The following is a 16,562-nucleotide window of genomic DNA, read 5'->3' on the forward strand; positions in this document are numbered from 1 at the left end:
ACAGCTGCATAGGAGCTAAGAAGAAACAAAGACAGGCATGCACACGTTTTACACTATTAGATATGCTGACAAAGCTAGTAAACAAGAAGAAATGTATTAGTATTACTATTACAACTGAAACCATACATGTAAAGTAACAAGAGATTTGGCTAGTTGGATTTACGTCAGCTGATGTGGGTATATTTTTGTTAATTTCATTTATGTTGCTATTTACCTCTTTTGGTGATGAATAAAGAGGTTTTCATGCTTACTTTTAAACACATATGCACTGCAGTGCACTTTATTCCATATCCTTAAGGCCAGATTAGAATCGCCAAATAATCTAACATGCATGTCTTCAGAGCCTGAGCACCTGCAGGAGGCTCATACAAGCACATGGAGAACAGAACAGAAGATCCAGGCCCAGAACACTCTGCCCTGAGATGCCAGCCCTAAATATAGCCCCACACAAACTGTAACACAACATGTGACTAGTGCCGCACCAGTCATTGTGAAACACGGAAACTATGCATAAGACAGTAAAAAAGGATCAAGAACCCCCAGAAGATATAGGGCTCAAACTAAATGAAAATGTGGAAAGTGCAATTATCTGTTCTCTCCTGCATAAAACTGAGGGGTCACAAGCTTAAGTCAAACACTGATAGCTTATCTCAGCTAGAAGTATGCAAAACAGCATGTGACCTGATCCTTCAGTTAAAACTAAAGTCTGCAAAAATCACCTGTGTCAGAAGACAAAAAGAACCGCAGTGCAACTGGCGGATGGACATGAGGAGATAAGTTGTTAGACCTCAGCTCACAAAATCGTTCCTGCTTCTTTCTTCGGCTTCTGCTGTAGAAGGTCAAAAGCTTTAAGGTAACATGCTCTGAATCCATCCCAGTATTTCAGTACGTTTTTAAGGGGGTTAGCGTTTGTGTTTATTCTTCTTACCACCTGGTGGAGCTGCAAACCCTGTAACACTTCACCCAGTGGACAAGCCTTTAATGTCCTTATAAATTCATTTTCTTCAAACGTCAATCCTTCACTCGGGTAAGCGCTTTCTCTGTGTTATTTGCGCCATCTCGTGGTGAAAGGGGAGAATTACATTACAGTAAGGCCGATATAGTACGTCACGTGAAAACGCCACTCTAATTGGTTGAATTGCACGGATCACATGACCTGCTCACTCATGTAGCCAAAACGGCAGTGAAACAAAACAAGTGCTGTAAAAGTGTTTCTCTTTATGTATTTCCGTGCATCTAACAATGAATATTAACCGTAAATGCCACTGTACGTAAACTGCACACGTCGTCGTTGCTGTGTGAGGGACTGTAAGTAACCTGGACGCATAGTAGCAGGTGGGTTAAATGTTCTTTAGAGCTTATAGCGAACTGTTTTTGTTTTGCATCGTCAGCGACTCTCCGTCGGCTCACTAACACAGATCCAGGCTACAGTGTTTGTTAGCAGTTATGGAGTTTAAACAAAGACTTTTCCCTCATCGTAAATTAATTCGTGCTTTACTTAATGTGTAGTTTTTAATTTATTTGATCTTTGCCGAACTCCAGAGTGACCCACATTTACCTACATTCATGTTTTAGCCTCCTGCTGGCTAACCACACTTGTGTTGTCTAAGTCAAACGTCAGAAAATGGTTACAGTCGTCTTATTCATGTGAGGTAATTTAGTGATTTAGCAATCCTTGCACTCACTGACACACTCGCTACAACTTGAGCTAAAAATCTCGAGTCACTTCTTCCTCACCGAGTTATTTTCTCTAATTCTAATTCATTTGTTCCTCTGCGCAGATGCACAAACTCTTCTTTGTCCACTGCTAACAGATGCAGTTCGAGCCGAGGGGCTTTTGGGTTTGCTTTATTAAGTACAGTTAAAATAACAAAATTAAATATGGTGCTATAACAGTATGACACTTAGAGCTGACCTGTAGTTTCAACATGTTCCAGACTCGAGTTTCTTATAATGATGTTCCAGCATTGTTCAGTGTGTCATGTCCCACAGAAGGCACAGGAGTTTGACATAAGTCCACTGAGATCACAGAGTGAGTCTGCTCAAAGCAACTCAAGTTTATTCTCTCTGTGATTCAGCTCCAAAATTTCACCTCAGAAACAGAAGAGCACTGTCTTTGTCCTGCCACCATGCCAGTGTACATAGCAGGAACATGAAAACACAATATTTTGTTCCAGTTTGTGCCCACTTTGTACTCTGCTTACTTCAAACTGGGAAACTGTAGTAGGTCAGAGGTTTCCCTGCTTCAGAAGAGGACTTTGTAGGAGACTATATACAAATAACAGCAATTGGTCATTATCAAAACAAAGCATCTGTGTGACCTTAAAAGAAGTCGATGCATTTTCATCTTATTTTTGGTAATTTTATAAAGCAAAAAAAAAAGAGGTTGAAAAGTTGTTGTTTTTTTGTTGTTTTTTCTATCATGGTCTTAGTGAGTTTCATTGTATGGAACTAACAAAATTTTGTTTGTAAACTACAGGTTTTTTTGTACGTTTTAGGTATTTTGGCCAGTTCAATACTATTATGCTTCTTCTAAACCAGCAACTTGAAAAGGACTAAACAGTGTACTTGATTTATCACTGAGAGCAGATGTATGAAATTTACTTGAACGTGCAAAGCAGTTTCTCTTTCTGTGGTTTGTTTAAGTAAAATTTAAAAAACTTCTGAACATCCACCAGGTCACCAGCAAAACTCGTAGTGTTCTTCTCGTGTTTCTTAGATGCATTTGGCCCTTAAACATGTTCTGTTATTAGATTTTAACATGTCAAAGCTAGTAAAATTTACAATTTGATACAAACAAAACACTCAAAGACTCTTTGTGTAATGAAGTCAGGGCCATCTTGCTTTTAGCGTGTTAGCAATAATTCAGCATTTACATTCATTCATCTGCTTTTTCTTAATTTAAGAAATTTCTTCATATGCTTAAAACAACAACAACAACAGCGTGTGAAACTAAAATATTAGTCACGTGTTCCTCTCTGACCAGAAATATGTCTCTAGCAGGAAATGTGTTTCCCGTCTTTGAAATCATTTTTCAGGAAGAGTCGGTTACCTGAAATATGTCCTGTATGTTAAAGAGCTTGTTTGTGACTGAGCTTTATAAGGAGCGAAAACTTCCAGTGGCCTGAAGTGTATAAATGTGTTCAGTGTGTTATATTAAAAGTTCAAAATGATGCGGTCGTTTTAATTGACTTTGGAGCAATGTGTATTACAAACTAGCTATCAGCCATCGCACTGTGCTGTAATGTAATAGCACTTATAGTGGGAGTAGTAGAGAAATATCTTGGTGCAGGTCGGACAGCCTGTATAGCAGTATGTCTGTGATAGACCACAATAGGCTCTGCTTTCATAAAAACTTTCATAAGTGTGACTTGAAAGATTTCCAAATATTTGTGCATGACTCAGAGCTAAAATGCTTTTGCTTCACAATGCAGTATCACATGCTTCTTTGACTCTTGTGACTTCCAGCTCAGCGATATCGCAATTTTACCAAGTCACAGCACTTCCTGTCTTTGATGTAGTCAGATCTAAAGAAGCATCACATTCTGTCTTTATCACATTTTTGTGTTTAATCAGATTTGATTTCAGTACAAAATACACTAATCCTTAATCTCTGTACTTGTAAGTTTGTGGGGGTCCTTTTTTCTAGCTGCTAGCTGTAAGCTCAGAGGCCCTGTCACCCTGCAGGCAGCTTTTCAGCAGCTGGAGCTGTCTTTGTGCTGGAGATGGTGCAGTTCATTCTGTGTATGTGGTGGTGAAAACACCTAGAACCTTCTCTTTGTTGAGTGTGTAAAGGACAAGCTGAGGTGTGTGTCCCACGTTTGGTTGTGTTTGAGGCTGCTGTGTTGTTGAAAACTACACTGCTACTTTAAGTTAATGACAACCTCTTAAGAACGATAGAAACTGTGCAGGTCCGTCCTTTCTCAAAGCCATGTATCATTAAATAGCATTAAATGAATATCCACTGCTGCTGGTTCTGTTTACAGATATCATTACAGCCAAAACTTGGAATGAAATGTTTTTAAGCCGTGTAGCAAAGTTTCCTTGGGTGCAGCTTCGGGATTGGTTGAGTCATCTTGTATTTACCCCTGAAACATGATGACTTGAAGTAACGTTTGTGTTTTGTTCCTCTTGTTTGGTCTCAGAGCTGCAGAGCAACACAGTGAATGTGAGCTGACAGGACGGAGCTCATTTCTTCCGTGAACATGAAGACCGGCATCCCGTACCACCAGGTAAAGTTCCTTTAATATGTGGGCTTCATCAGTGTACAAACATCCTAGTTTTTAATCATTTCCTGATGCGGTTTTAATATTTATTTAAGTTACTTATTGCTTAATTATTTATTACTTACCTTCACTGTATTCTTTTCCTTTATATTTTTTAAATCAAATGTCGCCCCTTTGATGTGAGACAAAGTGATTAATGATTTTGCAATCACTGGTCACTGTGCATAGAAAATTAAGTGGTCAGTTATAAAGCTGTGTACAGTGGTCTCTCGCTATGACGCGGTTCACCTTTCGCGCCCTCGCTGTTTTTTTTAACAGCGCATTGTGTTCTGCGTCCTGATTGGCTGTAGACCGTTGTCAATCAATCTGGTGCCGTGTCTCCTGTACAGTACAGAATGCATTCAGCTTGTCAAATTTACATAAATCTTTGGTCGCTAGCAGTGTGACTCTGAAGTGCATTACTGCATGTTTGTAAGATTTCACCCCAATAAACTCAACAATCACTGTCGAAGGCAACCGCAGGTGCCTTTGGTTTCATTCTCTAATACTGGACTTATTTTTCTACGAAGGTTTGAACTTTGAGAGAATTTAAACAAGAGAGAAAAGTGTGAAAATGTTCATGCCTGTCTGAGAAAAGTGTATAAAGTGTGTAGTGACGGGTTTTACAGCCTTGAAGCGTCTATAATAACTGTAAAAAAAATAACATTCGCTACTTTGCGGATTTCACCTGTCGCGGGTTATTTTTAGAACGTAACTCCTGCGATAAACGAGGCGCCACAGTATAGTCAATGTTCTGTTTTGTTGTGAAAAATATCCCAAGCATGTTGCTGGGGTTTGGCCACGTCGTTGTTTTTCCTGTAATGTTGCAGACGTGCCGAATGCTGGAAGTCAAGGGAATTTTTAAATCATGTGAGGAAGTGAAGGATTGTGTTTCAGGAAGTGCTCTTGCTTTAGGTTTATATTGACTGTAACTGCTTAAATTAAATGATGTTACTTGTTTTTTTAATGACAGCATTTGGTGAATGAGTGCCAGTTTAGGAAGCTGGCAGACGTAGAACTCTTTTCCTTTGTGTGTTCAGAGAATGATGGTTTTTCCATGACTTTAGCAGGTGCTAGCAGTTATTGAGGTGGCGATTTTGAGACCGTGGATGTCTGGTATGATAGAGGTTTATGGTTCAGTCTGGATCGAATGTTCTCACAGTGTCCTTGTGTGGTGGTTGTGTTTGTGTGTTAGCTGGAGGATGAGTCCCGGGGACAAGAATCCAACAGGAGAACACAGGTGGTGAGTTAGAGCACTAACACACAAATACACCTGAATTTTTACTCGTCAATATAAATAAATCGCAATGATTTTTTCAGTTTATGTCAAAAATAAAGACAAAGAAATAAACACTGATCAAGAGCTGCAGATTCTAAGGACGTCTCCTCCTCCCTCCTCAGTATTACAGGTGTTTGATAGCTCTGGCCACTGTGGCTAGTGTGCTGCTGGTCATCATGGCGCTCTGTAACCTCCTGATACCAAGGGCCTCCTCTTCCTCTTCCCACCCTGTTCCCGACATCAGCCTCCCTCTGCCTAACATGGAGTCCTGCACAGATCCCTGCAGGTAAGTTTACTTTAGAAACCAACACCTGCTTCCAGCTTAATCTGCATATGCAGAAGAGTTCAATATCCAGGAAAACAAAAAGCTTTTTAAAACCTTATTTGATGACAAAGCCAGCAAACTTTCTTACTTTTTATCAAATTTGACTGATGATTCTATCCAGCTTCATACCAGTAATAGAAAATTACTTAAAGTGCAGATTCTTGACTATACATGAAACAGCATCTTCATTACTATCCATACTCTACCCAGCCTCTTCTATAACATAGCTAAAGTTTAAAGCTTAGTTAAACTATCTGCTTGACATGAATTCATGTAATTTCATTTTTCTTGACGTTGGACGTTGAGGAAAAAACTCTCCCACTCTTCTCTGTCTCCAGGATCGTGTTGGTGGAGAGCATTCCCGAAGGCCTGGAGTTTAACTCCAGCACCACTCATCCATCCATCTTCCAGGCGTGGATGAATCTGATGAACGAGGCTCGCAGCAGTGTCGACATCGCCTCCTTCTATTGGACCCTCACCAACAAAGACACACACACTCGTGAGCCGACAGCCAATCAGGTCAGCTGGAGTTGTCTGCGGTTTTCTTTTTCTCTTTTCCTCTAATATTAAATTATGCTGAAGAATGATTGATTATTAATTGATGCAAAGTGCTTTTAATTGTGCCGACTGACCTTGATCTAAAGCAGTTATTGTGAAACAACCAGATAACTGATCCCTGATTTTCTCGCCGTGCTCACAGGGTGAGGCTGTTCTGAACAGGCTCGCTGAACTATCGGGGAATTTATCAGTTCGTATTGCTGTTAACACACCGCAGGAGAAACAGCCACGGCACGACCTCAGGCTGCTCAACGACTCAGGTGACTCTTGGCTTCTTTTGAACGTCACACCTGCAGGGGTCAGACTGATCTGAGCTGTCTGAGTTATTATGAAATTAGTTTAATACACATATTGTGATGTCTCACTGTGTGTGGGACATCATATGACGTCTGTGAGCCTCTTATCGACACTTGTGTTAAGTTGGTTGGTTGTGATGGGAGTTATTTAGCTGCGACATTAACAGTAACTCTGGTATTGCAACATACAACTATGCATAAGCACCATTTTTTGTTTTTATTTCTTTGTTTTTGTTTTTTGGTGCATAAGACTGATAAACATTCTGATTTACAAAATGGATTATTCTGAGATACTGAGTATCACTTCCTTCTGTCTAAAATCATCTAAAATGAATATGTTATGTTCATTTATCATTGTCCAGTATTGCTTCCAAAATGCTTCCAGCCCTCAGAATTGTTAGTTTTTAGGAAATAAGTGTTTGTTTTGTGTGACTTTTAGGAGCCCATATTAGGACTGTAAACATGAAGGAGCTCACCACAGGCGTTCTTCACACCAAGTTCTGGGTTGTGGACAAGCAGCATATTTACATTGGCAGTGCCAACATGGACTGGAGGTCCCTCACACAGGTACACAAACACTCAGACTCTCTCTCACTGTCATGTAAATGCTGTTAGAGGTGGATGCTCAGTACAGTCGGTGTGTTTAAAGGTAAACAGAGCAAACTTATCAGTATATTTATTATTAAACAGTTCTTTCTACTCTTGACTTGGTGTGGCGTTAAAGGGAGTGGATGTCCCTCTGCTTAAGCACCTACCTCTGAATATGAGAACAGCAGCACTGCCCACCTGCCCATCAGGGCGGGGGCATCCAATCAGAAGAAAGGTGGCCCAGACCTTATGTGGGATTCTCTCTTCAAAAGCTAAAAAAAAGTCCACACACCCACTCCCAGCAACCGCTAACAATAAGAAAGAATCAAAAGTTCAGCACGTTTAATAATTTTCCCTAAAATATATATATATATATATATATATATATATATATATATATATATATATATATTTAAATCAGCATGGTCTATATATGCTCAAAAATCTATTATTTTATTACATATTTACATTAGCTTCACTTTCTTCACCGGCACTGGGTCTGTGCACAACAATTTGTGAACTAACGGCTTAACTGGAACAGTGGGGAGGGGGTCTTAAAGTAGAAAGCAGTTTATTTCACACAGGAATAACGGGGCTCCACCAGTAAGAATCATCTGAAGCTTCTCTAACAGGCCTGTAAATCTATAAACAGCGTCAGTGTCGGTAGTCCCGCCCGAATACTGACACTGACTCTGTCCCATTTCTTCTGCTTTCACGAGGAAGTTTTTATGTTGGTATAAAGTTTCAGTCACATGCTGAACTGTTTAGTCTACACTTGTTTAATGTGGGACCATCAGTGTGGTAAACCACATCTCCCTTTTACATTTCTCAATCAGACTTTTGCTGAGCTGTCATTCGCATCCTTTTTTTACAAGCTTGCGCTAAAGTCCCAGAAACATATTTCTGATAAATTAATCAGAAAAGATACCGGCTTAACAGTAGGACAAAGAAATCTAAACTGGGACAGAAGAGAAGGAACAACTTTTCTTATTTCTTCTTTGTTTTCTGCAGTTTCAAAAATGCAAAACCAGCAAAAAACGAACGTAAGTAATGTTCTAGTGTTGGTCTCCAGGTGAAGGAGCTGGGTGTGGTGGTCTACAACTGCAGCTGCCTGGCAGCAGACCTCAGTAAGATCTTTGAAGCCTACTGGTTTCTGGGGGAGAGCAAGTCAATCCCATCACCTTGGCCAGAGAGGTTCTCCACCATGTACAACAAGGATACACCCCTCCAGCTGCCTCTTAACAACACGCCATCCAACGTCTATCTGTCGGTGAGCGGGATTTTCTTTTGATGTTGAGTCATAAGAGCCAGTTAATCACCTCTAAGCAGTTTTAAGGTTTGCTTTCTGACCAAATGGGAAATAACTGGTGTTTCTAGATGGTCACATCATGCAGAGAGAGGGACATTTTCAGCGTTGCGCTTGTATACATGCAACGTGCAACCACAATTTGTCACTTGTCACAATTTGTGACTTTCTGACTCCTCTACAGTTGGCCATCAGTACTGAAAGAAGATGTGAATGCTTGGTTTCTGTTACAGTCACAGAAGTGGGCAGATATCGACACCTCTTTCAGGGCGATGCAGGGCCGGGGGATTCCAAAGCTGTTCGAAAACAATCTGCAGCACAGAGTTTTGGTTTCTGTTACAGCGCTCACGTTTCCAGGATTCAACATTCAAAACCTTTTTAAAATGTAATGTTTTTTTTAATACAGTCCCACTGAGGCTACTAAATCAACCCACAGTCCCACATAGCCGCGCATTCGTCCAGTCATTACTGTGCATTTGTAGTTTAGCGTATTGTAGTTTTCTGCATTTTAAAAAATGCTGCTAAAATTAACTGAATCCTTTTTTCTGCTCGATCAGAGTTCCCCTCCGTCCTTATGTGCGGCCGGCAGGACTCCAGACCTTCAGTCCATCCTCAGTGTGATGGAGGATGCTGAGAGCTTTGTCTACATCGCTGTCATGAACTACCTGCCCACCATGGAGTTTTCACATCCTAAAAGGTGCAGTTTTGTTAATAGTTGTGAAATGTAACTACAGGAAAACAGTTGATCGTTGTTTTGTTTTTGTTTTTCTTTTATGGTCCTACATCAACTCTAGTCAAATCAACAGTAATAAAATTAATATGAACGTGTTTGCACAATAAAACACCAGGATATCCTGATCAAATCATCCCGAAAGGAAGTGAGAAACATTAAGTTTTAACATTGTGCTTGTACTGTGCGTGTGGCGCCCTCTGCAGGTACTGGGCGGACATCGACACGCAGCTGAGACGAGTTGCATATGAGAAGCGGATTAAAGTGCGGCTGCTGATCAGCTGCTGGAACAGCACACAGCCAGTCATGTTTTCTTTCCTGAAGTCTCTGGCCTCGGTTTATAACCCCAAGAATAACCTCGACATCCAGGTGGTGAGTGGCTCTTATGGTCAAGCATCATCTCCCGCTGGGAAAGGAGGTTGTACGTCTTATGGCACTTATCCTAAAGTAAAAACATTATGTTGTGACTTTGTGTTTTCTTTATTTAGAGGCTCTTCGTGGTGCCTGCCACCCCCAAGCAGAAGGAGATTCCCTTTGCAAGAGTTAACCACAATAAGTACATGGTGACGGACAAGATAGCATACATAGGTGAGGCACACTTTCTTTGTTTACTAATAAATTTGTTTCTTGAAATCATTAAGATGACTTAAAGAGTACACATAGAGAACTTTTTCAATCAGTTTCAATGACCTATCTTACAGTTTCAATTAATCCCCCAAAAAACAGAAAAATGTGATTTTCATCAAGATGAGAAAATACATCATGATACTGAAATTGAATACTTGTTGGTGGTGTTAAAAGCCAAGCTGATGGCTGCTTTTCTAAGCATGTCGTTAGTCACACATACTTTATTATCATCTGTCCAATCAGTCTTTCAGGAAAAAAAAGATAATGTGCTTAAATATAATCTGTGGCTTTCTGTTTTCAGGTACATCCAACTGGTCAGGAGACTACTTTGTGAACACGGCTGGCTCAGCATTAGTTGTCAACCAGACGGCGTCACAGTCTGTTGAGTCAACTGTCCAATCACAGTTGAAGGCTGTCTTTGAGAGGGACTGGAACTCGGGCTACAGCACTCCTCTCACCCAGCACTCAAACCTCAAAGACTTCTGTTACTTTTAACAGCATTACAGACACACAAAGTCATTGTTTCTGACTTCGACACAGCGCACTTTGATTTTAGTAGTGAAGTGCGAAACGTATGAAAATTGATCAGCTGTAATGTGGAAACCCCTGAGCTTAAAATCAGCAACAGGCAACCTATTAGCAGAGTGTTTGCTAGACTGCTGAGGTTTAATGCCACACTCTTATTTCATCAGAAAAAAGAGAGAATACAGACAGTTTTTTAAAGAGAGTCCAACATATGCTCTGTATTTTAGGCCGGTTTTAAGTAACATTGAAGCTGATCTGTTAGTTCGATTTTATCCAAGCATTTTTGTCTGCCTTATGGTCTGTAAGTTTTCACACCAGCATTCACATGGATACAAAAAACATGAAACGGGCTAATACTGGCTGGATATGTTATGCTCAACTTTCAACTACATTTGGCTGGTATCACAGTGTTATAATATACTGATGTACTTACAAACCCCAAAAGTTTGATTGCCAAAAATAGCACCAAAAACAGTTGCTTTTCTTTATTCTTAAACTGGTACAGAGATGCCAATTTGAGGCCATTTTTTTGTGCACTACAGAAATATGCCAGCAGAAGTTGGGAATATTCAGCTGAGCTCAGTGAGCTGTGAAATATGCCAACTGCAGGAAGTATTTAGGAATTTTTAGAGTTCATTTACATGCACAGCATGGGCAAAGGTGTATGCAGGATTAGTTTGTAGATATTTGCAGATGAAGACGTTAACACGTCTCGCATTATATTTGTCAGTGTGAGCAGGACCTCCTGCAACAATCTGTGGGTGAAGGTAGTGGTGTCCCTGATCTTCTCAGCTGCTGATTTCCTGATAGATTAAATGTAAATATATATTTAGATCAGTAAACACTCAGGGTGTGGTGAAGGTTTGCAGTCTTGTTTCCTTCTAGGTTACAGTCCACGTGTCTGTGCAGACACTGGTCATGCAGTGATCGGTCCAGTGGTTGTGTCTTTTTGTTCTGACACAGCCTGCATACAGAAGTGTTTTTCTTTTCTTCAGTGCCTCAAAGACTGCAGCCTTGAGTAATGAGGGGTAGCTGCAGTGAGTCTGTGTTATAGATTGATAACATAAATAATTCATTCAGCATATTAGTATTTCTTGAAGTGAGAGGAGTAAAGTTTGTTTAGTCAGCGAATCCCTCACATCCATAGCTGCAAAGGTTTGTATGATCAGCAGCTTTTTGTACTGTCATATATTGTATATACCAGGAAACGTTATGATGGGATAAAAACATGCACACAAATGCACACCATATCTACTGTTAAAGGTTTTACCGCAGTGTCGGAGCAAAGGAGTCAGACATGAATGTTTAACTTTCATCATGTGGTTTCTATCATGTACTCCCAATAGCTGTAGGGGGCGCTGTTTCAGCATTGGCGTCAGGTCAGTGGCGAACGTCATGTTTTCTGCTGTCTCCTGCAGTGACTCGTGTAAAGGGATCAATTCAGTGAATCACAGCTTCAGCCTCGGTGGGAGTTTTCATCCCAGTTCATCTCAGGGAGTTTGAGTGCTTTTGTAATTTTCTGGAATTTAAAATCATTTAAAAATCCTCTCTGGACTGCGTTGAAATAAGCAAATAAAAGCTAAAGTCTGCAGTGCATCTAAGGGAAATAAAAACTTCTTTCATACCACTCCAGTGCAAAATATTTTTTTCACACACTGATCACAATTTGACCATTTGAAATAAATTTAATCCCCCTATAATGTGTTAATTATGATTGGAGACATTGTTTACAGTGCTAGAAATATCAAACTGAATTAATTGCGTGGATTGTAAACTCATCAAATATGTTGGAAAACCCCTAGTTTGTAAAAACACATATAGATTCGGGGCCAAATGAATTAGCTTAGGCAAGCAATAAAAAAGAGAAGCACAACATTTTATTGCTTGCTCAAACAGCCCAAGTGTTCCTAAGTAATCTAAACTTAGTAAGAGGAACTTGCTAGACATGTCTACGTACAAATGAAATGCTAAAGCACATAGCAAAGCCTCACTACCTGCTATTTAAAAGCATAAAAACCATGCTGGGAGTTAAGCTTGAGCTGCTCTACCTGAAGGTTCACATTTGTGATGCTGCAGTATCAGATGTCTAACACTGGGGGGCAGTGTTGGTGCAGTTTTGAGCCTTGTCCGATCTGTGAGATTCAATTTCAGGATTCTGTTTTAAAATTTGTTTCTGATAAAACGTCTAAACTAAAAAGTCTCATGACCAATGAAATCAAAGTTTACCAAAGGGGGATAACCTAGTGCTGCTCCTATATGATGGAAATACTGAACTTTACTATGAAATAAAAGGAAATCCTAGTATCGGTGCTTTTTACAGCCTGTGTATTTAATGCTATGTTGTTGTAGTTGTTTTTGTTTTCATGTTTTGAAGTGAATCAGAGTCCAGATCTGATTATGGGTGGGTTCAAATGTGAGACTCGAACACACCCAGTCTCTGCTGACTGCAGACCAGGCTGATACGTGCTGTTTGATAAATACATACCTACTGAGTAGGTTTGTGGTTGTTAACTCAAATACACTACAAACACCAGCAGTGAAAGTGCTGTGTGCAGTAAGATGATCCCTGTACTTTCAAATTAATTACAATGTTTTTAACTTAATATACATATACAATATACAGGCATGTGAATACTACATGTCCTTGAAGAACAACCTTTTATGAACTCCACAAAACAGTCATTTTTAAATTGGAGGGTTTTCAATATACTGGAAAAACTGAAATTGTAATGAAGTAAAATTCACATTATTATATTATTATATAATATTAGCCCCTCAATTTGCAATCCTTTCAAAAATTGTTTCAAAACAGCTATGCCAAATTTCTTTTTCTGAAGATTATTCATAGCACCAAAACACTAAACTCACACAGTTTTCTCCCACAGCTGAGCTCAACATCTGCTGACTGATTTCAATGTTATTTTGCACTTGAACAACACGCCTGTAAGTCACAGGATCCAATGAGCTCTGCTTAAACCATCCTGAATTGATTTAACTGTCCTTGTTCTACCGGATATCCAATACAAAAGGAGTCCTGCTGCTCTCTGTGCATTAAAATACAAATGCCTTATAAAACTACACAGCAGATAAGTATCTGATGAGCCTTCAAAACTCTGATCAGTACATTTGCTCTTCTTCAGGAATCATTTGATGGTGTCACCAGCACCTGAAACAGCATGTTCCCCCTCCTCTTGCCGTGGTCTGAATACCCAACAATAAACTGTATCCCTGATACCTCACGCTGATACCTGTCTCTGCTCAAACCCACAAGAATAGTGGGTTGCAAAGTAGTGTTCCTTATAAATATATCTTAACCCGAAACATATCCTCTTAGGTATCTGCAACATGTTGCTTCCCGGTGTGTAAACTATGCAGTCGTCCGTGGTCATGGAACGCAGCAGAGCCCAACCCAGGATGTTATTTCTGTCCCTCGGCTAACTATCCAAAAACGCACAGTCTCCACCCATTCAGTGACCCATGAAGTGTGTCTGTGGTGGGAGAGGCAGCTTGGGTTTAGGTCTTCTGTGGACACTTGATGGAGCTGCTCAAAAATATTGAGTTCAGGTGCACCTGTGATGGGATGGGATTTAAAAAGATGTGCTCTAATTTAATGTTTGGGTCCGTAATCTTCGCTTTGTGAGGTTGTAAAATTAGATTTGTACCTTGAAACTTTTTCAAGGTACAAAGGCTTACAAAATTTATATCTTTATCTGTGGAGCACTTATCACTGCAGCATCAAGCTGCACCGCCCACTAAATGCTGTTACGGAAAAAGTCTCTGCTGCCAGGGGGCCACTTCAGTTTGTTTGTGCCAACCTCAGGACCACCCAAATTACTCTTTTACTAGCTGCACTGTGACAGATTGATATATTTTTCTCTTTTTGCTACTCTTTGTGCAGATGTTTCAGTGCCAAGGTGCTTAGACGCGCAGGGAACACTAACATAATAAGTATTGTGTGTGTGTGACATTTTGCTTTTATCTTGAGAATGACAATTAAACAACAGTATTTGCTCCTGAGTGGGAAGACGGCATCTGTATGTGAAATATTTATGCCCCAGATTGTTTGAGGTGACGTTGATCTTGCTCTAAGTGTTTTCTGTGAAGATACTAAGCTGCTTTGGGAAATTAAAAACTGAGGAAAAGGTTTGGTGTTAGAGGTTTGGTGATCCAGGTTTGTACTTCAGTATTTTATTTTAAAAAATGAATAAATGGAAGATAAAAGGAGATGGAGAGAGAAACTGTAACCACGGTTTTTATAAAGGGAACAACTATACGGCCAGAGAAGTATGTGAGGCTGGTGCAGGATATGTATGAGGACAGCAAGATAGTGGTGAGCTGTGCGGTAGGACTGACAGATGAGTTCAAAGAGGGACTGGGATCATCAGAGATCAGCTCTTGTTTGGAGGTTGATAGATGAGGTCAGTCTCTGTGGGCTATGATGTTTGCAGATGATGTTGTGATCTGTAGGGAGGGTGGGGAGAAGGGGAAGACAGCCTGGAGAGGTGGAGGTATGCACTGGAGAGAAGAGGCATAAAAGCAGAAGCAAGACAGAATAACTGTTATTGCAGGGGAGGCAAGAGGGAAGGTGAAGGTGCAAGAAAGAGTAGTGAGGATGGATTGTTTTAAATACCTGGGGTGAACCATCCAAAGAGACAGATGTAGTACAAGAGAGGTGAAGAAGAGTGGGTGGACGGGGTAGAGTGGGTGGAGATGAGTCTCGGGGCAAAGTAGAGTTGGAGATGCTCAGATTATCATTTGGAGTTACCAGAATGGACAAGATTAGAAATGAATACATTAGAGCAGGGGTGGCGGAACTCCAGGCCTCGAGGGCCGGCGTCCTGCAGGTTTTAGATTTCACCCTGGGTCAACACACCTGAGTCAAATGATTAGTTCATTAACAGGCCTCTGGAGAACTTTAAGACATGTTGAGGCGGTCTTTTAGCCATTTAAATCAGCCGTGTTGGAACAAGGACACATCTAAAACCTACAGGACGCTGGCCCTTGAGGCCTGGAGTTTGACACCTGTGCATTAGAGGGACAACTCGGACTGAGTACCGGGAGACAAAGTTAAAGAACATGAAGAATAGTGGATATACTGGGCAAAGGATGGTGAAGGTGGAGCTTTGAGGTGAGAGGAAAAGAGGAAGATTACAGAAGAGACTCACTGATGTAGTGAAGAAGACATGCAGATGGCTGTTGTCACTGAGGAGGGTGCAGGGCAGGGTGAGATAGGGGTAGAGATTTTTAATTACTTCCTCAAAAAGCTTTATTGTGATGTTTGAGTGCTGAAGTCATTGCTAATTCCTGTGGAGATAGGTGTGATTAAAGCTGATTAAATCATTAAAACTAAATGTGTGTAATTTATAGGCATTGTGAACTAACCACAGAAGCAAATACAGTGTGAGAGAAGAATAAATGGCGTGCATTTGTGAGTAAATGCCTTCTGCCTATACTGAGCATCGGAGAGGAGGAGTAGTGTGGGAACTCTTGAGATGGCTGGATACCAGGCACGTAGCAGCTTTCTGAATTAACTGCAGAGGTCTGCAGGTCCCCCTACCTTGGGTTATAGAGGGAAAATGATGGCAGTGGGGTACTGCTGCAGTGAAACGTGTAAGCAGGCGTGTCTAAACTGGAGAAGGGATTATAGAAGATGATCAGTGACAGTACAGGTTTATTTTATAGGATGTGCGCCTCTGATTGAATCGCCTTCAAATAAGGCAACACACAAATGGGTAGAGGAAACAGCAATACCAGCATGTGGAAGTGTCAGCAACAGGCGTGGCTGTGTTCTCTGGTGTTGTCGATACCTTAACTAGAGCAAGAAAGTGCAGGGAGAAATTTCTGCCACCACCTGGAAATGGTCTGAAAGAGTAGGCTGAAGGGTCAGAGGCTCACATGTCACTCACTTAGAAGAAGAGGAGTCAGACGTTTGAAAGAGTCTGACTCCTTTCTTTGTTCTAGCCTTCATTCGCCCGTCTTGGAGGATATGCTGCATGCATGTCATGTCAGAGTGACTAATTACTTGTTTTCTACTTCCAATTAGCAGTCATGTCAACGTCCAAC

General features: G+C 40.7%; 1 protein-coding gene across 1 annotated transcript; it reads left to right on the forward strand.

Annotated features, from left to right (window-relative positions):
• Positions 1–1,167: 1,167 nt before the first annotated feature.
• Positions 1,168–12,126, forward strand: pld3 (phospholipase D family member 3). The gene is made up of 12 exons (XM_085430793.1): positions 1,168–1,335; positions 4,146–4,232; positions 5,461–5,508; positions 5,667–5,830; positions 6,208–6,388; positions 6,570–6,687; positions 7,163–7,290; positions 8,384–8,581; positions 9,175–9,314; positions 9,554–9,719; positions 9,836–9,935; positions 10,276–12,126. Exons 2-12 carry the CDS (start codon positions 4,206–4,208, stop codon positions 10,467–10,469), a joined length of 1,464 nt encoding a protein of 487 aa, XP_085286919.1. The 5' UTR covers positions 1,168–1,335; positions 4,146–4,205; the 3' UTR covers positions 10,470–12,126.
• Positions 12,127–16,562: the final 4,436 nt, after the last annotated feature.

Source organism: Copadichromis virginalis, linkage group LG14 (assembly GCF_057382275.1).
Source record: "Copadichromis virginalis isolate Kocher_CV1m ecotype Utaka linkage group LG14, C_Virginalis_male_GT1.1, whole genome shotgun sequence".
NCBI classification, from domain to species: Eukaryota; Metazoa; Chordata; class Actinopteri; order Cichliformes; family Cichlidae; genus Copadichromis; species Copadichromis virginalis.